The following is a 25,682-nucleotide window of genomic DNA, read 5'->3' as shown; positions in this document are numbered from 1 at the left end:
GCACTCAATGTCCAACCGACAATCGTGGACTCAGCAAAATCCTTAGGCATAACCCTTGACACCAACCTCAACATGCAGCAGCATATCAGCAAGGCTACTAAGGGGGCGAACTTCCAAATAAATACCTTGAGGAAACTGAAACCCTTCCTTCCAGCAAAAGACTTCCAAACAGCAGTACAAGCTCTAGTCATCCCGCGCATAGACCACGGCAGCGTGGCCCTCTGCGGCCTCCCCCTAACGTCAACTGCACCCCTCAGAGCGTCACTAAATGCGGCAGCGAGACTCATCACTGGATCAAAAAAACATTCGCATATCTCCCCTGACTTCAAATCCTTGAACTGGCTGCCTCTTGAAGCCAGAATACACCTGAAAATTGCCTGCATGACGCACAAGGCTATTCAGCTGAAATCACCTAGCTACCTCACTCATAAGTTGACAATTTCAGGAGGGTCCAGAACTACCAGGAGCACAAACAATCTTCTGCTGAAACCGCGAAGATTCCGGAAGGAAAAAACTTACAAACGCTCCTTCTCTGGAATGGCGCCCAGGATCTGGAACGCACTTCCTCCTGAAACGAGGCTCATCTCCTCCTCCCTTCTCTTTAAGAGAGAAGTCAAAAGTATCCTTATGGCTAAATATACTTGAACAATGCGTCTGACCTACACTGCGAACAGTATTCCAGTAATTTATTATGATATAGTCTATATATTCCCTTGCACATGTGTTGTGACTTATATTAGTCTATATATTTTAGCATATTAGCCTTGATTCCTCATACATGTACTATATATTTTAGTATATTAGCCTTGATTCCTCGTACCTGTACTATATTTCTGTTATTTTTGTTATGTACATGAACTTGATGATTTACCTACCTACTATGCCCCCTGTTTCCCCTACCCTTCCACCAGCCTGTGTAAAGCGCTCTGTTATCTGCAAAGATCTTGTTCGCGCTATATAAAACTTTGAAAATAAATAAAAAAATAAAAATAAATAAATCTGGCCTTATCTTCTATTGAATTCCTGGCCATATCAAGCAGCAGTGGAAAAATAGGAGTGCTCGGCAGCAGGAGAGCCAGGTTTCTCATAAACTTGTTCTCAGATTTTACATGCTCCTTAGTATTACAAAAAAGACACAGTTCAGAACTGTACAGGGCAGAGCCCACAACCTTTGCTTCCTATATCGGAAGGGTGGGGCTATCAGTTTGGCCAGGTGAAACGTAACCGCCGAGTGTGTAGTCTGACAAGGTCATTAAGAAAAATTAAACTCTCGCCACGTTTTAAGCATGTCCTAGCACATAAACACGTAGTACTACAATGGGATTTCTAATACAATGTAAATGTAACAATGTCTTTTGGAGACCGTTGAAATGCTTTCTGGGCCTTGGATGGTTGTGAATTCTCGGTATCCCACGGGACTTGAAGTGCATATTTCAGTCTCCATCCAATTTAAAGTTTAGTTGGGAAGGTTTTGTAGACAATTCCTCTATTTTACGTTGGATGCTTGGGTTGGTGCATATGCATTATCCAAGGTGAGGTTCTATTCCTTAAGTCTGCATTTCACCATTATGCACCTACACACACCATCCTTCTTTTGCAGTTGCTGATAGTATTTTATGTACCAAAATAGCACCATATTTTCATTGTGCTTTGTAGACCACACATTTTATAACCAGCCACCTCGTTTGTGGTGTAGGTAGTTCAGTTTCGTTCTATTGCGTCTCCCGGAAAAAAGTAACATATCCTTTTACTTTTTTCGAGGAGAGTAAGACTTGTCTCCTTCTTCATGAAGTGAGTAATCTCATTTACATTGCAGAAAAGACATATGAAATGTGAAGACTACGAACACCCTGCCTCTGCCAAACACATTGAAAAGTATTAAGGGTGTTGTTTATAGTTTATTGTTGAAGAGTAGATGTGTGTTGTATATATACCTTGCAATGCAAGATTATTCGTTTGCAATGGACCTACAGTGTGTTAATACACTGTTCATTTCCCTGGTATTGTTCAAAGTAAATGCAACTACTAAGTTTGAAACTTTTATGGATTTTATCTATCCGATTACGGCAAGGAAGCTTTTTATACAGTGGCGGTTTGGCACCCTACCTATCAAATCTTTTACTAGTAAATGGACTAATGGAGGGGACAAATTATGCCCTGGCTGTAAGTCCTGCGAAGAGGAGGAAATCCATGTTCTGTTTTTTTGCCCTACCTACAAGTCACCCAGGAAATACTGGCTGGTGCCCCTTTGTAGGAATATGGCAATAAGGAACTGTGTTACATCTTACAGAATATTGAAAACTGATTCCTCCCCCCACATTGTTTTCGCAGTTGCAAAATTTCTCTTGGCTATGTGGCGCATTAGGTCCAATTTGATTAAGGCAAAATCATCATAGGATGAACGCCTACACCACTGTGTCATGTTAACCTTTTGGCTCCTGCTGTTAACGTTTTTTATCACACCGCTTATTCCATTTTTTTAATGACAGGAAATGTTGTTGCTTGTTTTTTTTATCTATCTATATTACTGATTTTAAATGTTATGAATTGCTGCTACTCGTTCCCTGTATGCATTCTAATTGTTTGGATTTTAAATGTGTGTATATTTTTATGCATCTTTTATGGCCTAAAAGGTCGACATAAAGATTTTTTGGATTGGATTGGAAATGCAACTACGAGATTGATAAGTTTATAGACAGCCAACATGGCTCCTACATTAGAATTTACAGTAGAAAGCATATAGGCTGATTGATTATGTTTAGCAATGAGGTGTTCCAGTTCGGGTAATGTTTACTGCGATGCTATTATTCTGAATACACAATTGCTGTATGATATTTTTTTGAAAGAAGCCATCAACAGAAGCAGAACAGTTTTCAAAACTATCAAGCACTGCATCAGCCCCCTTCCAGACTAGCTGTATGAAATTGGGGGTATTAGTTGAGAAGGATGGTGGTCCACCCTTAAGCAATAATCCACAATCCTTCTCAGGGATATGCCCCAAAGTCACTAAATTAACCTGAGCTCAACTCCCTGTTAGCTATGATGTACAGCTCACAGGCTTAACTTACAGGCAATATGTATAGCATTTTTACAATACCAAACAGTAATAAACGGACAACACAAGAAAAGTCCCAAACCAATTTAGAAAAAAAATAGAGTAAATTGTAATAAATAAAATGACATCATACCAATAAAAATGTATAAGGGTAATAGCAGATATGTATGTCTAAAGTTTGAGGTGAAAAATAGCGCCAAAATGCATTAAGTGCCAACCACAGTTAACTGGTCATAGTAGACCTGACCTAGGCACAATTCGATGCCAACCATGATGGAGCTCAGGTTGGCTACAGAGGCCAGGTTCTATCTGGTCAGAATCTTTACCTTGGGACATAGGCTGTGAGATGGAAGTCCAAAATCTTCAGCGGGGCAAGGCAGCCGTTGTGGTAGATAAGGGTTCTGGTAGAGAGAGCCATGGACAAGGTCCTGGCGATGCTGTTGACTTTCAGTGGGAAAGCCTTAATTTTGAGAAGTTCTAAATTAGCCCCAGAGGATGGACTCTCACCATCTGCATACTTTTGGCGCCTTCACCCAGTGAAGATTTCTACGTTCTGACTTAGCCACTTTTGGGCATTTGGGTGCCTGCAGTAGGTTTTAGCCAAAGATGGCTCCATAAGGCTGCATACCTCCTGCTGAATCGGATTTGATGCTCCACACGAGCTCTGAGTGGGGGGAAATGTAATGTTCAGCCCAACGGCAAAGCACCATGCTTGGTTTGGCTTGGCAGGTTTGTCCCTGTCCACTTAAGGGCTTCGGAGCCAAAAGGATTCTTCTATCTAGGTTTATCAGAATGTTAGGGTGGTATACTTTATCACAGCCAAGAGTTCCAAGACTTCAGGAACAGCACTTGGGGTGCCTGGGGGAGCAGGGGGGTGAGTCAAGATTCACACCAGAAGGAACTACCAGCAGGGTCCAGTATTGCTTAAACATGAATACCTATAATTTCCCCATGGACCCTGCCATACTGAGGGATTGTTATTTTGATCTTGCCCTGGTTATTGCCTACAAATGTCTTTTGGGCCTCCTATCGCCTTTCTACCATTGCCGAGCTGATATGAGTCCTGGTCAAACCTGCATGATTTGGTAGAAAGGTATTTTCCTTATCTAGTTCTAGCTCCTCTTGAGGGGCAATCCTTATCCCTTGTCTGTGTACTTCCTTCTCTACTATTACATTTATTATGAGAAGTGACTACAACTCTACCTTGGGACAACCCTTTACCGTTTTATTCTTAGTGAATGATACCTGCTTTATATCTGAGAATTGGATTATTTGCAGTGATGAGCAACTATTGAAGGATTGAAGGAGATGTGACCTATTCAGTGTGTGAGAAATTGGGTTACGTTCGGAGGTGAGAACCCTTTTCAAACAACAACCAGAATCCCTGTCAGAGTAAACCCTAAAAAGTCACTAAATTAACTTGTGCTTGAACCTCTGGTAGCTTGGCACAATAGCATTCAGGGTTAACTTCGAGGCAATGTGTAAAGTATTTATGCTGCACACAAACAGTACTAAAGTGATGATTCAATGCAAGAAAAATCCCCCACCAATGTAGAAAAATAGAATAAAATTCAATAAATTGACACCAAAATGACAAAAATCTAACCAGTAGACCTGGACATATGCAATTACAAATATTTAGGTAAGTATGGTGCATAAAAGTGCAAAGTACCATTCACGATTATCTGGTCGTGCTAGACTGGAGGAAAGTCACAGGTTTCAAGCCAACTACCATGGAGTACAGGCCGTATACAGGGACCAGGGTATTCCTGCTTAAAAAGTTACCTTCTCAGAGCCTACTGCAACGAGTCTAGTTTGCGGTGGAGGATGCTAGGAGAAAAAGGGAGGGTGGTCGCTTGAAGATCCTGTCCAGCTTGCGGACAGTTGTTGCTGGAGCTTTGCGTTTGCAATCACCGCAGGCTGTCAATGCTGTAGTGTGCAGTGCAGATTTCATGTTGTTGGTCACTGCTGGTGGTCGCTGTAGTCAGGCCCATTGGAACTTCACATTTTTTGTTGTCGCAGGCGATGAGACGTCGGAGCTAACTGGCCCATTTGGGGTTGCACAGAGCCCAAAACTTCAGGATTTCTTCACAGTAGGAGCTCAGCTGATTCCAGGCAAGGGCCCAGGGGCAAGAAGGCACCTCTTGGGAATCAGGAACTCATTCCAACAGAGGCCATCAGTCCAGTGCAACGGATCTTCTGACAGTTGCAGGGATGCCACTGGAGCTTATTATGTCCCAATAACTCAAAACACGAGGTCATAATCCAGACCCTTGCAGTCACTGCCTAGACTGAAGGGAGCAGGTCAATTTTTCCTTCTCAGAAGAGCTAGGGCAGGCCATTGGCAGCAGGGGAGGCCTTCTTCTGTAGTATCCGCAGGTTCAGGAGTGCACTGAAGAGTGAACATTAAGGTTCAATATTTATACCTGTGCCAGCTTTGAAGTGGGAGAAGCGTCTAAACTTCCCCCCCACCTCCCACATCTGGTTCTGGAATGTCCTTTCTTCCCCTGCATAGTCCCTGACATCAAGATGTCTTGGGTGATTAAAGCCTAGTGTGAAATTATTTGAGTGCAGGAGGCAGCCCCTACTGGAGCGCAAGTGTGGTAGGTGACAGCTCCACCCATCCTGTCAGGATGGCCCATCCTGCCAACCTCCAGTTCCTCTTTGGGACACTGTCTGGCAGAAATACACCCAGGTCTGCTGCCAACTGCACCTAGTTATTTGGCCCGGGACCGCAGGTCCAAGTACCAATTGGTTAGGACAAGAAAATGTCACCTTTCTAAAAGTGGTATGTTCAGAATTGCGAATTCGATTTCGACTTTGTTTAAAGACTAAATGGTCTAAATCAACTTTGAACAATTTCGACTTTACAATTTAAGACGATGTTAAATGCCAATTCTATCGAGACCAAACATTACATTTTGTACCTATTCCCAAGTAAATTTTATTACTTACTAAATGCAAAAATGTAACCCAATGTCATCCTATGGGATAGGTAAGTCTTGCAGTAGTGAAAAATAAATGTTAATGTTTTTCACTACCCGGACATGTAAAACTTAAAAGTAAAAATCCATCCTTTTAAATACAATGCACCTTGCCTTATGTGCTGTTTAGGGCTGCCATAGAGATGAATTATATATATAAAAAAGAAGGTTTAAGCCTGGCAAAAAGGTTTATTTTGCCAGGCTGAATTGGCAGTTTAAAACTGCACACAGGCTGCAGTGGCAGACCTGAGAAGTATTTTAAAAGAGATACTAACGTGGGTTGCACAATATGTGCTTCAGGCCCACTAGTAACATTTCATTTGCAAGCTCTGAGTAAGAGTAAATTAAATGTGCCAATTGGGTGTACGCCAATGTATCTATGTTTAAAGTAGTGAGCACTTTAGCACTAGTTATTAGTGGTAAAGTGCACCAAATCTTAAAGCCATCAAAAACGAATTTCAGCAAAGGAAGAAGGCAAAATGTTCGGGGGAAGACCACACTAGGACTCTTATGTCTAACACTGTGGTTTCAATTTTTCTTTCAATTCTTTACCTTTTTCAGGGTGTTAAAATATAACATTAGGTTGTTTTCTTCCTTGTTCAAATTGGGTCTTATTACTCCATGCCGATTCCTTTCTTATTTTTGAGTATGTATTTTTTGTTGTGTCACTGTATGATGTAACACTAAACACGTTCTGGATTAACATTTCTTCTTCACTTGAATAAACTAGAGCTAGACTGGAGAATATGCTGAATCAGTTCAGTGGTGCACACCACTCTAAAGATAAGCTCAGTGTGGTCTGCAAAATACATGCAGTTCAAATCAAGCAATCTAATGATGTTGATCAGAATTCACATGTAGATATTAAACAGAATCATAGACAGTAATGAGGAAAGTGTCAGTGACTGACTACGCCTTATTAAAAAAAAGAAAAAAAACATGGAAGAACAGTGCCCTTTAATCAGTCGAGATCATCTATTAACAGCACAAGTGCTGTGTCTATGCCAGACATGGGCCGAAAGTGGTTTGTACTGCATCACGTACATTGTGATATTCCAAGTGGATTGAAAGCAAATTGGCCAGACATTTCTGCCCTACTTTGGCAAAGGTGTAGGGCAATAATTAAGCTTCAAAATAGGTTGAAGGCTAGGTTTTTAATAATGCTGTCGCCACATTTTTTCTAGTCGCAGTGGCTAAATCAGATGAGAAAGAACAGTTTAAAGTAGTTGAGTGGGCTGGGACAGTCAAAAATGCAGGACAGATGCAATTGGAAAAAACCCATTTAATTGACAGCATCTGTTGGGTTTGAAAGTCTTGATTAAGGGACTGTGTAAGCATAGTTCTTAAAATGAAGGAGCAGTGTTTACTCAGCGAGTAAGATTTTTTAAATTCCAATGGATACTTCTAACTGCAGATTTCTCACCTTTAGTCTATCCCCAGGTGCCAGTTGATGGCGCCATATGGCTTTGCTGTGACTCTGTACCACCCCAGAAGTGGTCTATTGTAGCCTCATATAGTGCCAGCTGTGTGTGCTAAGCCAGTTCCTTTCTTTCTGTGCACTTCAACGATCTCTGATCCCAACTTTGTTGATTTTCTGACCACTCCAAAATTACCTCAGGTGGTCTGCCAGAGAAGAGAAGGAAGTATCGCCTCCAAAATTGACAGAATTGAAACTGCGCCATGATTGCATGAATCAGATCTTGGTCACCGGCCTACATGATGTCTGTCTCTGAAAAGCTGAGATAACAAATCCTTCTTTGTTCTACGATCCAAGGCATGGAACCAACTCCCCAGCCCTCTGCGTTGTACAGAATTGTAAGCTCTGTTCAAAAAGCTCTTGAAGACCTGGCTCTCCATGGCCCCTGATGCACTTTGCTGCTCTCTTATTTAGCTATTTTTCCATTTTATCTTCCCTTTCTTCTGAGTATCAGATTCAACCTCAGTGCCAAGATGCTCCATTGCGAGTGACAGTGACCTTTATAAGTTTTAAAGTCATTCATTCGTTCTTGGGATCGGGTCACAACTCAAACTCATACAATAAATGGGCCCTGATGCACCAAGAGGTGTTCTGGGAGAAGTAGGGGAATTTCTATGTCACCAACTGCAAGAAGAGATTGCAGTCAATACAGAAATGTCGTTATAAGTAACAGGCCACTTGGGGTCTCGTTCATTTAGCCAGTTTGGTTCAAAGTTCTCTCCCGCCTAAAGTCGAAATCATGTTGTAAGGGTATGGAAGCTAAGCGACACTCAACTCAATCTGCTATTCAACCTCAGACAACAGAGAACACCTAGCTAGTATATTTGGACTCTTAACCAGTTCTGAAAGTGGTCCGGTACACCAAGAATCCCCAGTTCTGTCTTTGACCCCTCAACTTGTAAGAAGTTTATGCTGCAGCTATGTCAGATGTAAGAAAACAACAATGTCTCAACCAGTAATCATTAGCGAGGACAATTACAAGGTTTGTATAAATCTCTTAAGGGAGGGGGAAAAAAAGGGAGACCTCGGGAAAGTTTCATAGAGTGAAGATTATTATTTGCAAGCAGTTGTATCAGCACTACAGTACAATTTTACAAAAAGTAACCAAAACACACAAGTGTGCACTGAACGTGCTATTGACACAGGGGTGAGAAACCGGCGTGAATGGTGAAAATCAAATTAAACAAGTAATTATGTGGTCAATGATACAAGGCAGTTATATACATGGTAGGTATTTTGATTTTGACTGAATCGGTTGACCACGTTAATGCCACGGTTTGCGATGAATAATCGACGGCGTTTCGACCTGTTCAATTCCAGGTCATCATCAGGGCAATGGTTACTGGTCTCAGTATAATGCTGTACAAAGAGGAGAGAGGGAAAAATGAAAATTGAGGCCCTGTATATAGGTAAATGATAGTAGTAAATGATGGAAGAGCAGGTAGGAGAAGAAAAACTACCTGAGATGGTAGTAGTTTATCAATCCAGTCGACAGTTACGGGTGGCCAAGTGGCGCAGGCGAAGTTGGGGGAACAAAAGGACAACTGGTGGGGAAAAGAAAGGGATATCAGTGTGTGGCCCTATGATGCCAGAGTAACCGGAATGGGAGCGTAAGGCGACAGGGGCAATGGTAGAGAATACCTGAGTAAAATAAATCCGACAGAGGAAATCCGTGTTCGGAGAATGAAGGAAACGATGTACCGAGACCTGTAAAAAGCAGTGAAGGAAGGGGTGTCAGGACAGCGTGGGGCAGTTATTAATAGAAAAGCGGTGACACGGGGCAGTCAAGACCATGCCTGGATATGTTGTTTACAGCTATCCTTGGGCGGTCCAATGGTTCAAGAGGCAAACGGGACCTGTAAAAAGCAAGGAGGGCCGGGGTGTCAGGGGAAAGCCGGAAGAGATCAACCAGAGCGAGGGTCACATGTGAGCGAGGGCCTAGACATGTGGTGCCCCAGGGAGATAGACAAGAGAATAGCGTCTGTTTTAAGATGACGGCATGGAAGAATAGAGCACCGAATGAGAGCGTGACAATAATTAATATGCATACAATTTGAATCTAGGTAGAACAACGGATTGCATTGTGTATTACGAATATCAGTTGATATACATTAGTTCACAAGAAGCCAGAAGGTGAAGTTAAAGTACAAGATCAAAGCGTGCCAATAAATGGTATACATCCAATTGATGACAAGTAGGAAAATGGATTACATTAGGTTTTATACATTTGAACACAAATAAACGCAAGGCGAAGTATCAAAACTAATTGACAGGGGATGCATGGTATGGTCATCGGTACAAAATTAGAAAATAAATTATATTCATACAAATGTGGTAGATAGGGTGATTGCAAACATAAAAGTCAATGCTGGTTGGGAGAACATTTTAGTATTTGCGGAGAGGGGGAGTGGAGGGGGAGTTGGGGGGGGCAGGGGAGGAAGGCGGGGGGTTTTGGGAGGAGGCGGGCGGGGCACGAGGGGAAAGAAAGGAGGGGCGGGGTGAGTAGCGTGGGAAAAAGGGAAGGGTAAGAATTATATTACATATGCAGGCAACATAAGGATGTTCGCATAGAGAAATTATGATCAATATGCATAAAAGGAGTGAAGGAACAATATCAAGGATAGCATAGGGCCAAGACAGAGTTTGACAGCAATTTCAAGGTACAACAATAGCCGTGTTCCATTCATCAAGCGAGTTTAGCCCATTGTTAACACAAGCACAGTGTGTGATCCACCTGCACTTGTATTTATTCAGAAGCAATTGCAAGTTCCGGCCCCAGATGGGAAGTTCCGGGCAGTCAATTATTTGCCATGCCAGGTCAGTTGCTGAATGGTTTCTCTCTTTGTAATGTGCAACTAGTGGTGCTGTCTTGATGTTGCACCTTATGCGGCTTTCATGTTGGGAAATGCGTTGCTTTATCATCGGATATACAGCAAGTTGCAGGGGCAACATATGGCTTATATCACGTTTGATGTGCGGCAATTAGATAATTGTTTAAGTTGGTATGTGTGATCAGTCGTGACAAATTCCTTTGTGTTAAGGGTAAGATCACACACTGAGCAGGACTGGCATTTGTAGTGGCCAATGCTGGGTGGTAACCCCCTCCTTGAAGGGGGCATGGGTCCGAAGTATGGACCAGTTTCCTTTGATCACCTACCTTACCTTTTTGCTTGAAGGACTATAGGTCGACACAAAGGGGATGTGTGAGTTAGTACGTTTAGGGAAAGGGGAGAGGAGCACTTCCCTGTAGCTCTACCAAGCACGTTTGCATGCACGCGAAACCAGATGTTTGGGATAATACCTGTTAGCCAATTTCTCAGAGAGAATGGCAGCCTCTTGGAAGTAATCTATGCTCCATTTACAATTCCTCCGGATAGCAGCTTTTTCAGATGCTCCCATCTCCCTCTGGCTCACTTCTGGGCCCCATGGAACTGTGAGTGGCACCAGTTGGGCTTTGCTGAGCAGGTTCTCCATTGGGATTAACCGATGCCTCAGGGGCTGAAGTTCCTGTGCCTGTATCAACACTGGTGCAGACTTTCTCTCGACTACGCCAGTCCCTTCCATGCCGATGCGCCAGCCCAGACCTGACTCGGACACAGATCTTCGACCCGAACTGTTGTCAGATAGCTCTAGCCATTTGTAGCAGTACAAGATTACAAAGGTGTAGTCAGTGAGTTTGCTACCAGACTGTACACCACGATCTTTGCCTTGGTGTCTGTCCTATCCAAGGTTCAAGGCCCTATTCATATGCTGACGCAGTTTAGGGTATGCAAACATTTCCCACAACATTGATAATGAAGATTAGGTGGAAAACTTGCTTCCCCCTCACTACAGATTTAAAGATTATCAAAGGGCTGCATATACCTCCGGGGACTGAGCTCGAGTGATGGCCCGTGTCACCAAAGACATAAAGTCCTCTTTCTCACGATGGGAGTGAACAACAGCAGAAGTGTTAGATTTATAGATGTCTACTGTTCAACTTCAAGCCAAATATATAAACCAAGATCCTTCAACCAGATCCAACAATGTCACAAATAGAAGCTACTATCTTTACTTTTGATGCACTGAAAATCTTGAAATAAATGTTTTCATTGATAGCTCAGTAATTTATGCTTTCTTATTTACTACTAGTTTTCATCTTATCTTGCATTCAATAGGGTACTATTAAAGATGCCTTCTTCCCTCCTCTGTTTTTGAATCAATTTACATCACTCAGTATGCTGCGTAAAGTGCACAAGTAGGCCTATCACCAATGCTGACATTTTTAACTGTACCCTTCACCTGTTTTAATTTATCAAAAAAGTCATGTATTCAGCCTAATGAATTCCGTTTTCTTCTCCTTAGACTTAGGGTACGGTAATAATATGGGTCAGTTGTTGCCGGTTATGCAGGGCTTGCTTGTTACCTGATTTGCTACTGCTATGGTCTTGCTTTTGTTCCAGTTCCAGTGAACTCCTATTGTAGCTTTCATTTATTTACGCTCACTGTTTATGTACTCCTTGCATTGGCGGGATGCAACTGAACACATAAATGAATGAATCAATGATCCTGAATGAAATTGTTTAGGTAGCTCCTTACCAGTTTAAAAAACGAACATGGGCATTTAGCTATTTTTCAAAAGACCCTTCCTATTAGCCAAGGTTTCCGACCTTTTATTTCCCGTTGACCCCTTGTTTAGCATTCATTTTGTGAACATTCATGATCAAAATTCACAAAATATCATGCTCCTCAGAATGATTTTGATAGAGAGAACGTGGGGAACATGGTGGTATAACATTTTTGAAAATACTAAATTGTTACCTATCGTTCATTCTCAGGCTGGCCAGCCAGTGGATTCAGAAACCATCTCCAAATGATGTGGTATTATTGGTGAGGATTGAAGTCACAAGAGGAAGTGGAATAAAGCGACCCGTCCCAACAGCATGTGTCCACAAAGAAATCTTTCGTCCATTAAAGCCATTTTTAATAAATTTGATAACTATTTGAGAAGCAGATACTTGGTCATCTTTATTTTGCCAACAGTGTAAATTGTATTTGAATACATTGAGCAACAGTCGAACTTAAAATAAAATGATTCCTAATTACAAATGGTAGTTTCTTTTTGAGTTTTTCGGTAAAAAGAGCTTTCATAGACTCAAGTGGACACTTTTAAAAGTATTTATCGTTATTTTGTATTTTATTTTAAACTTTTCATGTGGCGACTATGCTTTCTCGCTGCAATTTTGTAGCTTTTTTTTCTAAGAAGCAAGATTACAGTTTACCAGAGGAAATGGTGCAGAGTATGAATTTGTTATTCACATTTCTGTACTTTTCAACGAATGAAGGTGGGTGGCAATGTGCCACACATCCATTTATGGCAAGCCTACACAGCTGCAGACCTATTCCCTACACCATTATATAGTGTAACAAAAATCAATTGTAATGATAAACATAGATTATTGTTAAATAGGCTGCTAAAATTATTTAAGAACTTTCTTTTTTCTTTCTAAAAGCCTGGGAACTTTGTACACCAGTAGTGCCCAGGCTCTACCTTCTGCAGTGACAATGATTAACTTTAATTAGATGAAGAAACTCTTTTTTTTGGATAAGATTATATGAATTTGGGATTTATTTTTTAATGTGAGGCCCAGGCGGTGGTGGTCAATCTCACGAATGGTGAGAAAGTGTAAGCTTGGGGGTGTTTATGATTGAGATACGTAAGAACATCATCCACATGTGCTTAACAAAGAATACCCCTAGGTTTATTGTTAAATGTGAGGCAGTAAACAATGGCCCTAGGAAAGGAAGTGGGGACAGAATGAAACAGCATATAGTTGGAAGTAGAATCCATCTATTTTGTCAGATTTTAGCAGCTAGCTGTCGATGGTACAGATGAACCCAGCCACTTTGTAATGAAGGCAATGACGTTTCTGTCATTTGCAAATGTTGGGGGAGTAATTCTGATCAGCCAGCTTTTGGAGATGATGGGGATGACTTGCTCCTTCATTATAATGGCTACAATTATTACATGAACGTACAGGAGGCTAGTGGGTTGGATACTTCCCCTGATATTGGGTTGATTAGCCGCCAGTGTGCTTCCTTTGCTGTGGTGATTAGACATACAGCTGAAGTTTTTGGCCTACAACTCCCTTTTGTGGTAGGAAAGACTAATGTACTCACATAGGTCTTACAGCCTGGGCAGGCTTCATTTGATCCTTCGATACCATTGAACTAAGCTCTCACAGATACATTGATGGGCATTTGGAAGAAGACTTGTTCTTGCCATCCAGTGAACAGGGAACCAGGCGCCACAGACAAGCACCAGGCTACTGCAATTTTCTGACTAAATATCTGATTTGAGAGAGCCTGGTGATGCAAGCTTCCATCATCAAGGTGTAACTGCAATTAATTTCCCATGTCAATCCTCCCGCTCAAACCCCCCACATCCAAATATAGAATTGAGGCATTCGGAAAAAGGATGTTCTCATGGAATAGCCAAGCTTTGAGATCTGTCACTGCCAGTTACCTACTTGTCAGATATACTCAAACCCTCTGATACATGGTTGCGAGATATTGCCTGCAGTCCCTTACGACATGCGGGCGGTCCTCCGGGGCCCAAACATTCAGGATGGTTAAGATGTGGCCAAAAATGTATTTCACTATGTCTAACCTGGATACTATTGATTGTTTTTGTCTTTCAGTCCGCATTAGTGTGGTGCTCCGTCGACATGCTTGGAAGAGAATCTTTGGGGATTTCCAGTTATGTCTTATGGGTATGCCTTTTGACTGGGCTTTCCTGTTTGATGAGAAGGCCGAGTTGCCGCTTTTCCTCTCCAAACCTACACTAATCAGCTGCGGAGTACCCCAGGGATCCTCACTCAGCCCCACACTCTCCAACACCTACATGGCCCCCCTCGCTACAATTGTCAGAAAACATGGACTCAGCATAGTATCCTACGCCGACGACTCCCCGCTCATCCTCTCCCTCACCAAGGAACCCAACATCACCGGACACAGTTTCCAGGAAAGAATAAAAGACGTCACATCCTGGATGAGCTGCAGCTGCCTCAAGCTCAACTTGGAGAAAACTGAAGTCCTCCGATCCACCCCCTCTGCATGGGACAACACCTGGTGGCCGGCCACGCTCGGCAACCCTTCCACACCAACAGACCACGCCCGCAACCTTGTCATCATACTCGACTCCTCCCTCACCTTGAACCAACAGCTCAACACCGTATCTTCCGAGTGCTTCAATACCCTCCACATTCTCTGCAATACCTTCAAATGGATCCTACTGAATCCAGAAAGACTGCCACCCACGCACTCATAGCTAGCAGACTGGACTATGTGAACCGCTTCTCCACTGGAATCAACAAATCTCTACTCCTCAAACTCCAGACCATCCCCAACGCCACAGCCAGACTCGTCCACGGCATCCCACGACAAGACCACATCACCCAGCACCTACAAGACCTCCACTTGTTCCCTGTCGAAAAAAGAGTGACCTTCAAGCTACTCACCCATGCCTACAAATCCCTCCACAACACCAGACCACAATACCTTAACAAAAGAATCTCTTCCTACGCACCCAAGAAAAACCTCCTCTCTGCTGACCTTGCCCTGGCAGTAATCCCAAACATCTGCAGCCACAGAACGAGTAGAGAGCCTTCTTCTACATCGTGGCCAAGACCTGGAATTAATTCCCCTTCAGTATCAGACAAACCCCCACACTGCAAGCATTCAGGAAGAGCCTCAAGACCAGGCTCTTCGGATTAGATGGGGCTGCCATATTCCCCTCCCCCAGCACCTTGAAACCCTCACTGGTGTGTAGTGCGCTTCACAAATCCCTGATTGATTGTTTGATTGAGTTCGCCGTAGAACGCATAAATGAGAGCTGAGCCAGAGTGCATTCCTTGGACCTTTCGTTCCTGCCTTGCGGTTTCCCCAGCAGTTTTGTCACTTTTGAGGATACTCCAGAGGGTTGGCACACATCAGTGGTTAGACTTCACCACCCCCATAGCAGGTCTCCGGTCTTTCATGGACAGGGTTCCGGTAGTCCAAGTACTGGTCACCAGATACAGTGATTCTCCTTGTCCACTAACTCTGCAGCATCAGCCTCCAAGCCACTTTAGCTTGCCCTTAGTGTATTGACTACCCTGTGGGAGCCCTGTAGAAAGACGGATCCAGCTCTTTGCACGTTAAAGTCACCATCTGGCTTGCAGTAGATTCTCTGGTCAACATTGTAAAAAATAAAGGCACATTTTCTTTTACTAAGTCTTCTAAAATCTCCAGAACAGGTCTCCAATGGCCATGCACTTTTTTTAAGCAAATGTTTCTGGAGTGTTCCTTGACAGAAGCACAGTCCACACAGCCTTCTGTGACAAAAAACTTTTTTTTCTAATACAATGGAATCCAGTTCAACCTGAATGTCCGTGTCTAAGGTGCTCAAAGATTTTGGAAACGCGATCGATGGATAGCGGCATAACATGGTGACGAATGACAAAATATCAGGCCATTGCACCTTGGAAGAGAGTGCACTTGGAAACAGGGAGACTACTTATGGAGGGCCCGTGGAGACTGATAGTAGGTGTCCCTCCAGGTGGACCCATCCAGCCTTCTCTCAGCCCTATGCTCTCCATCCTGTCCACCTGTCCCTCCTCTGTAAGATCCCTCCAGGATCACTCTGGCCTTTTTCTTCATAGACATAGAACAATCTACAAGACACCATGGTCTTTGTCATGGTATGGAGTAGTGTGAATCAACTGCAGTTTCAGCCATAAACCCCCCTATCTCTTAGCCAGTATCTTTTGGTTCAGTATGTCTTTCTGGTTATTCAGAATTGTTGGCTGATTTTAACCCTCTGCCTTCCCTCGTGCTGATCAATTGATGATCTAGTTTGGATTTCCTATTGTTTAATATGTTCTTGGATGTGCCTAAAAGATAGTTTCAGGTTCTGTCACATAATTTATGATAAAATCAATTTTAGATAATAAAACTGCTTAAGCTTCTAAACAGTGTAGTTGAATATATAGATGTTTCTCAGTAGAAGTGGGAACATGAACATATCATGCAGCCCCTAGTTCTCCGATAAAATCTCCTGATAAGGGGCTACAGAATGATTTCAACCAACATTTCTCTTCTACTTGGCAGTGAGTGCCTCATTACAGGTAGCTGGATGAAATGATGAGCTCATATCACACCTAGAATTACAGTAGCGATAGCGTGGGGGAATAGTCGTTTCCAGAAGCTATATTAATGCACCAGTACGAGTTTTGACCCTCAGAATTGATTGTGCAATACACCTTGAAAGCAGTTTTTGTGTACTGATTTATGCATATTTTCACATCATTCCAAGCTCTTTTCTCCCAATGAATTCCAGTGGCCAAATGTATTAGGCGATACACAAAAAGGTGTAGGGTCCAACTACTGGTCAGCCTAGACCTCAAATAGTTGCAAAACAGAACAAAATGGCTGATCAGGATGATTAATGTGAAAATTTGGAACTACACAGCCAAAGCATGCAGTGTAGCCATGGGATTAATTAATACCCAACAAATGTAATACATTTTCAAAAATGATTTTGTATTATGACACAAGAAGCACATGACATCAAAGACACTCCATTATAACAGTTAGTGCAAAAACATAGAAGAATATATACAGATATATACAACTATATGGCGACGGAGTAACCATACATTAAAGGAAAAAGAAATTATCAGAATCTTGTGGTGACACCAACAATACTCTGTACACTTGGTTGAATGACAAATAAATTGCAATTTACACACATTCATAGCAATTAATAAAAAACATAAACCAGTCCTTTAGTAACAAAAACCTGTGAAACAGGCGGAACTTAGATGGAATAGCCTGCCTGTCACATGACACCTGCGATTAATAGTTTTCAAGAAGTTGCAGACAGGGCCCACGTGAGTGGTCTGAGTATATCCCTAGCTGCACCCTTTGGTTTTTAACACAGGCTGGGGGTCAACGCGTTTCGAACCTTATTGAGTCTAGGTTCTCCTCAGGACGAGGACTGGGTAATGATGTACCTTCTCAGCCTACACAAGGGCTGCGTGGAGAGAAGTCGAAAAAACCACTCAGTTGTTTCTGGAATCAGTGTCCGAGATGCCTGGATCCGAGGCGCCCTAGGCAGTCTTTATTATCTGTTACAGCCTCGTATTCTCTTCATCCTGCTTGATTTAAATGAATATGTATATTGGAGGCTGCACTGAAAAATGCACGGTAGGACGGGGAAGTTCAGTTGGACGTTCCAAGCGGCTCAGCGGGAATGGATCTCTCGCTGTGAGTCGGAGCCCTCAGTTGCTCTGAAACAAAGTCGTGCTTGCCTGCCGGTCCGGTCAGCCAGGTGGCAAATGTATTAGGTGCAGTTTTTCCATAAGACTAGTAATCCTGATTCGGTCATAAACTTACTGTTTATATTAAAATTGAGATTTTCAGAAAAGTTGGAATGAGGGTCTAAAATGTGTGCTTTTACCTCACAGTCTTGACCCACCTGAACATTAATATTTCATGGGTAAGTACCAGGTGCACCCTTGATGGGTAAAGGGGACTAGGCAGTGTGGCCCTTTGTGCTGACCACCCCCGCTTGCAAAATATGAACTCCCCATTTAAGCCTGCAGGCCTCCATCATTTTATGATTATCTACTATGTGCAAAATATGAAGTGTTCAAAACTGGATGAACCTTCTTTATGATGCAATACTGTTTTTAACCCTGATGGAGCGGGATAGAAAACAAAAATTTGTTTAAACCCATGAAGTCACACTTCCATAAATAAATTAATAATGCTAACAATTTGTGCTGTGTGTATAATAATTCAACCTAGTTTAAAGTTGCATACACAAAAGACACGTGGGAAACTAACATGTGTGCTCATAAATGTGCATTATGTTGCATTCTTATGTATGTGGAAAATAATAAATTAATCCTGTCTATTGTCATGTCATAACTAATAGCAGCTGTTTTTAAAATAATGGCATGTGCTTATTTTGCTTCCCTTGTCTATGTGATGTCATTTCTACTATTCTAGGTGCACATAAGGCTTTATGGATTTATGAAGACTGGTAAATATAAAATGCTGCTTTATTTGTGCTTTACTGCTAGGTAATTTAGACTAATGAGTTAATAATTAGCAATGATGGGAGGCAACAGAACAAACTGTATTTCTTTCATTAATTATTCTTTGTGTTTGTTTATATAATAGTTTTACAAGTGAAGCTTAGAGATGGCTGCAGGAAAATAGTACCCTTTTAAAAGTGGCGCAGGGACGGTGGCGCAGAAAATTGACGCTTTCTGAAAGAGGCCTAATGATGAAAATGGCTCAAGTGAAAATAATTCCAAGAAGAATGGAAAAGGCCTCTGAGCTTTTATTTTGAAAGGTTTTGGATTGAACTGCTAAAAAGATGACTTTTTGGAGAAATTTGCTAACGTTTGCTAACGTGCCACGGGAGTTCAGAGCTGACTAAGCTCAAGGTTAAAAAGGAAGCTGTCGCTACAAAATGTAGCAGTCTAAGGAGAACTGCCAAGACTTCTAAATGAACAATGGACTAGTGAATTTGCCCGGGCATGCAAGAAAGAGGTGTCACAGTTTACTGTGGTACGAGGTGGCTCAGCCAATGGAGAGCTAGAATTCGTCTGCTGGAATGTGAAAAATAGTTAGCTCAGCTAAAATTAGGGTATAAGAATAGGTTCAGAGAACACATAGTTGGCTTACGCTCGAGAATTCTGGAGGACGATGTTATGCTGATGGACTTTACACGTGAGGACAGGAGTTTTTATTAATTACTTTATTACTAGGTGATGAGGGTAGAGACAGAGATATAGTTAGGATTTTGGAAAATGCTTAATTTTACTTATTCCTGCTAATGAATAATAATTCTTGATTTATGCTCTTTTTATTAATACTGAATAAATCTTTCTTTATGACATTTTCTAATGCTTGTTTAATAAAATACCAAAACCTAAGTTTTTCTAGATGTGTTAAAATAAACTTTCTAAAATGACAAGCTGGTCTTGATTATTGCAGATGGTTTAAACAACTATATTTAGATCTTATCGCCTCATGATTCAAGCGCTCTATTGTTGTTATGGGCCTAGTGTTGTAGTGTAAGTTTTGTGGTAGTAAATAGTGTCATTTGTGAAATATTTTGGTGAGAGCGCTGGATCAATTTCTGGTAGCAGAGGATGGTTTCGATCCATCGACCTATTTGTGATTTCTATATAAAAATTAAATTATTAGTTTAAATAAATTAATAAGAAGAGGTCAAAGGTTATTTACAAGCAGAAATTCTATTTAAAAATAAGGCAAGCACTTTAGGTTTTCTTTTTCACAGGTATACGTTGCAGAAGGTGTGTAAGTGAAAAATACATACAATTTAAAACACATGTGATTATATGTTGGTATGAATAAAATTTTTGCGTTGCTATTGTTTTTGCAAATTGATGTTTTTTCCTTACAGGTTAATTAAAATTAGCGATACCGGTACGAGTTACATTAAATTGTTCAGGTTATAAAGTTTTACTTCACCTGACCTTGTTAAATTAATTAATAAATTGATCAGCAAGCACTGCAAGGCAAATTAAGAGAGTACGTTTACCAAATTAATTAGCAAAAATGTCTTCCTTATACAAGAAAATGAAAAAGGTTGTAGCCAAATGTGAGAGTAAATTAAAGATTCCCAAATTAGCGAAAATAAATAATAAAAGTATCAGAGTAGAAAATATTGATCAATGTAAAATTGATATTGTAAATATGGATCAGAACAGGAATTCAATAAGACCCCCAGAACAGATTAATGCAACGCCAAAAGTCCAAGATCAGATTGACATGATGTCAGCTCAGACTTCTACTAAAATTGATGCGACAGAAAAGCATGATGAAATGCTTGGTACATTTGGAATTAATATTCCTGATTATGTAAATTCATCAAATGATTTGAAGGAGTCCATGAAAATTTGGGAAAAAGAGATAGTCCCTGTACTTAGAAAAGATGAAATTAATTCCGCAGTTTTAAAGGTCCCTTTAACTGAAAAGGTTTATTCTATTGTACTTGAAATTGAATTAGTAGGGATTGCAACTCAGCAAGAAACAGAGATGACTTCAGTTCTGGTAAGTGAGAAGTCTGACATTGACCTAATTGAATTGACACAGTCAGACGAGTCAAAATTCTGGTCAATTAAAAGGGAAACTGAGATAAATGAGCTAAATAAAGAGCTACAAATACAGCGACAGGTAATGGTTCAGCAGAATGACATGGCTTCATTGCCATTACAAATCTTTGTTAATGAACAGATAGACAATGCAGATACAGGATTAATTAAAGAACAGGAAAACAGTCTAAAAAGATTAAATGCACTTCCAGAATGTTGGAATGAAAATAATGTTCTTTTAAGTGAAGACATCAAAATAAAGGATACAATTGATCAACAGATTGAAACATTGACTTCTGCAGGTTTACTTTTCAGAAATGCAAATTTAATTAAAAAGTTGATTGATGATATTCAATTGGCAGAAAGGTTTGCTGTCGTGATATGTGCAGCATACAAAATGAATGATGAACATGCTTTGAGTTCACTAATACTAACATCTGTAGTTGAAACATGGCAGGTAGTCAAAGATTTACAAGATGATGCAACTCATGAGGAGAAAAACACATGGTTGAGAAACACATGGTTAAGAGCAGATTTTAGACAGCGAGATGAGGATGAGATTTTGTCACACAGAGATGACAGAGTAGTTTTACCAAATAGCATAATTACTGACATGGACAGAATGTACCATAAAATTGCAGAATTTCATTACCAGAGGTGTCTGACATATCAGCAAGTGAACACAATTAAAAGAACAGTTGTGGGAATGGGAACAGAATTACAGGAGAGTGGTTCATTGAACAGATTACAAATGGATTTCTGTGAGATGTCACTGCATTACAAACTGTGCTACATTTTTGTGATTTACTGTTTGATTACAAAATGGGTTGAAACATTTCAGATGCGACGTAATGATGAAATTATTGTTGCAAAGTTATCAGATAACAGAAGACATATTGAAAACAGATTGCTCCATTGTACAGATAGAATAGAAATTTTAGATGTTGAGGAGCATGAGAATGTTACTATAAAAGACAGAGATGCAAAAATGTGCCTAGCTGCAGGTACAAAGTGGACAAATATCCTTCCACTTGTTTTGATGTTTCTGAGAAACACTACTGATAAAAAGACAGATTTAAATCCACATGAGATTATGATGGACAAGGTCATGAGACAGACATTCATACCAGAGAAAAGAATGATGCCTATCAATAATAGCATCAATTTGGAGAACTGCAGGAATTTATCAGATGAAATGATTTCTGTGTTTGATGAAGATGAAACTGAAGTGCAAACAAGAGAAAAAGAGCAAGCACTTGATTTGTTACCAGGTAAAAGAATAAGGAAAAAGGTTCGTCTAAAAAGAAATTCTCTAGTGCCAAGGTGGCAGAAAAGGAGGCTAGTCAGTCTTGTTACAACAAATGCAGAGAAGTGCAAAAGACTGAAGAGGTGGATTGACACTGGCCATACTTTTCGTGTATCTACACCTGAAAATCCTGATGAGGATAGTGTCACAATTGATGATTCAGATTCTGAAGAAGAGCCTGAAGAGAATCCAGATCTTGAAGATCGACAAGTTGGTCGATATCTGGAGAACATGAATAGAAAACAAGCCTTGATTGAAGAAGACTTGAAAGTTGTGACTGAAGACTCAGAAAATGATGGAAATCTGCCAGATAAAGAAGCAGAAGAAGAATGTGATCAGATTGTGATTCAAGACCAGGAGAGTATTGAAAAGCAGAAGAGTAGCTCTAAAAACAGGAACAAGAATTCTGAAACTGGGAAGTTGAAGGTAATTGAAAATGAAGAAGATGAATTGCCAAGTACCAGCTACAAAGATGACGTTCCTAACGGAGTGAAGCTGCTGAGTAAAGAAGTACCTGAATCCAGAATGAAAATGTCTGACACTGAAACTGATGAAAGTGACGAAGATTCTGAAATAAGAAAATTCAGAAAAGGAGCTTGGAGAACAGAATGTAATGTGACCAAGCAAAAGAAGAAATTACTAAGAAAAAGTGATAACTGGCCAGAAGAAAATGAAGGCCTAAAATTCAAATTGAGATACAGATCAAAGGAACAGATTGATGAGATTTCAAGTCAAAAAGATTCTGAGAAGAAAAGTGAGGCAGGAAAGAAAATGGAAGTGATACCTGTAATGGATTACAGTCAGGAAAAGATTGAAAACAAAAGTGACAATGATTGAAGTACATGCCTGTTAAAAATTTTAGGTTTTCTGTTTTGGCATAAGGCTGAAGAAATCTTGTTAGATGACACAAGGTCGAAGAAATACTGTTAGCTGAAAAATTAAATTGTGACATTAGGTCGAAGAAAAACTGTTAGAAGGTTTAAAGAGTATAAAAAAAAAAAAAAAAAAAAAAAAAATTGAAAAAGGGGGGTGTTAGAAATTTTTAGAAAATTTAGGTAAAATTTTTAAAATTTTTGTTTTATTTTTCTTTGCAAGCTTAATGAAAATATAATTCTGCTTTGGTTAATTTAGGTTATTGTTCTTTTAGAAATTAACAAGGAGAAGTTTAAGGTTAATATGACAAGCAAGATACTGACATTTTATTAGTTATAATTTTGCAACACTTTCATTGAAGCTTAGTTGTATGATACACAAGAGAAAGAAATAGAACTAGAGGGGTTTCTTAAAACTCAATATGAGAGTTGTAGATAAACTGATGAGATAAGTCTTTAGAAATACTAACACAGGTGAAATTGAATTATGTTCATCTTAGATAAAATCTTTGCTAAATTTTTGGGTGCTGGTGTGGTGATTTGTTAATCACCAGATGAGGGAGTTGATGGAGCGGGATAGAAAACAAAAATTTGTTTAAACCCATGAAGTCACACTTCCATAAATAAATTAATAATGCTAACAATTTGTGCTGTGTGTATAATAATTCAACCTAGTTTAAAGTTGCATACACAAAAGACACGTGGGAAACTAACATGTGTGCTCATAAATGTGCATTATGTTGCATTCTTATGTATGTGGAAAATAATAAATTAATCCTGTCTATTGTCATGTCATAACTAATAGCAGCTGTTTTTAAAATAATGGCATGTGCTTATTTTGCTTCCCTTGTCTATGTGATGTCATTTCTACTATTCTAGGTGCACATAAGGCTTTATGGATTTATGAAGACTGGTAAATATAAAATGCTGCTTTATTTGTGCTTTACTGCTAGGTAATTTAGACTAATGAGTTAATAATTAGCAATGATGGGAGGCAACAGAACAAACTGTATTTCTTTCATTAATTATTCTTTGTGTTTGTTTATATAATAGTTTTACAAGTGAAGCTTAGAGATGGCTGCAGGAAAATAGTACCCTTTTAAAAGTGGCGCAGGGACGGTGGCGCAGAAAATTGACGCTTTCTGAAAGAGGCCTAATGATGAAAATGGCTCAAGTGAAAATAATTCCAAGAAGAATGGAAAAGGCCTCTGAGCTTTTATTTTGAAAGGTTTTGGATTGAACTGCTAAAAAGATGACTTTTTGGAGAAATTTGCTAACGTTTGCTAACGTGCCACGGGAGTTCAGAGCTGACTAAGCTCAAGGTTAAAAAGGAAGCTGTCGCTACAAAATGTAGCAGTCTAAGGAGAACTGCCAAGACTTCTAAATGAACAATGGACTAGTGAATTTGCCCGGGCATGCAAGAAAGAGGTGTCACAGTTTACTGTGGTACGAGGTGGCTCAGCCAATGGAGAGCTAGAATTCGTCTGCTGGAATGTGAAAAATAGTTAGCTCAGCTAAAATTAGGGTATAAGAATAGGTTCAGAGAACACATAGTTGGCTTACGCTCGAGAATTCTGGAGGACGATGTTATGCTGATGGACTTTACACGTGAGGACAGGAGTTTTTATTAATTACTTTATTACTAGGTGATGAGGGTAGAGACAGAGATATAGTTAGGATTTTGGAAAATGCTTAATTTTACTTATTCCTGCTAATGAATAATAATTCTTGATTTATGCTCTTTTTATTAATACTGAATAAATCTTTCTTTATGACATTTTCTAATGCTTGTTTAATAAAATACCAAAACCTAAGTTTTTCTAGATGTGTTAAAATAAACTTTCTAAAATGACAAGCTGGTCTTGATTATTGCAGATGGTTTAAACAACTATATTTAGATCTTATCGCCTCATGATTCAAGCGCTCTATTGTTGTTATGGGCCTAGTGTTGTAGTGTAAGTTTTGTGGTAGTAAATAGTGTCATTTGTGAAATATTTTGGTGAGAGCGCTGGATCAACCCTGAACTGAAATCAAACCCGAGCTGAGAGTATAGTGCACTGAGTTCCCCTACTGCCTTTTCACATTTGTATTTAAATAATGATAAAAGTCTCAACATGTATGCAAAAGTACACTCCTTCATTTTGTTTCCTCTATCCTGAGGTTCCCTGCAGTTTTTATTTTTGGAAGCACACAGTTGTGACATTGGGAAGACTCTTTATTGAACTGAGCCTTGCGCAGGTAACCCATTTGAAGCTCGTTTGCACAGGCCATGGCTGGTGACAGCATTATAGTGTTTTGGAAATGCAGTGGCTGCCCCCAAGAGTGATGCCTTCTAAATTAAATCATTTTTATTGGGAATCTTCACAAACATTTTGTGCATGATCATCAGCATCGGAACTTGGGTTTCCCTTGTGTTCATCGTGACTATCTTTGTGTAAAGAAACAAAGCATTCAGTTCACGGGCATTCTATCTAAGTTGAACATGGCCTGTTTGGCCCCATTACCCGCCCTTCAGATTTGTGGTATATTCTCATTAGTAGGGACTGGCCACGGCTATCTGCAAACCGGGAGATAGCTAATCTTCTCGAGTGGTTTATTCTTCTATCGAAACTCCCAGATAGTTTGGGTGTACAGAATTACAGAATAGCTGTATTATCATTCAAAGAGTATTTTTTTTGTTTTCCAATCGGTTTTCAGTGCTCATATTTACTGGGACAGCAAATCTGAAAGGTTTACAAATGCACTACAAAGTAAGTTGACAGATAGAAAAATCCACTTTATTCGGTTAATAAGAACCATAAAAGTACTCAACAAACAATATTCAACACCAATAT

The 25,682-nt window shown here is 40.2% G+C and overlaps 1 protein-coding gene across 10 annotated transcripts in view; it reads left to right on the top strand.

Annotated features, from left to right (window-relative positions):
- The window catches only part of PHF14 (PHD finger protein 14), a 1,314,486-nt gene that overhangs the window by 967,625 nt on the left and 321,179 nt on the right, over window positions 1–25,682 (top strand). For 3 of the 10 annotated variants that reach the window (XM_078663791.1, XM_078663790.1, XM_078663792.1), the window contains exon 19: window positions 12,334–12,604. The exons of the other annotated variants lie outside the window; for them this stretch is intronic. In XM_078663791.1, the coding sequence (XP_078519917.1) occupies window positions 12,334–12,372 (39 nt within the window). In that variant the 3' untranslated portion in view covers window positions 12,373–12,604. Of the gene's footprint in view, window positions 1–12,333; window positions 12,605–25,682 lie in introns of those variants that run through there. 10 annotated transcript variants of the gene reach the window in all.

The sequence above is a fragment of the Lissotriton helveticus genome, chromosome 10 (genome assembly GCF_964261635.1).
Source record: "Lissotriton helveticus chromosome 10, aLisHel1.1, whole genome shotgun sequence".
In the NCBI taxonomy this organism is placed as follows: domain Eukaryota; kingdom Metazoa; phylum Chordata; class Amphibia; order Caudata; family Salamandridae; genus Lissotriton; species Lissotriton helveticus.
Note: the sequence above shows the minus strand (reverse complement) of the source record. Positions and strands in the feature narration are given on the sequence as shown.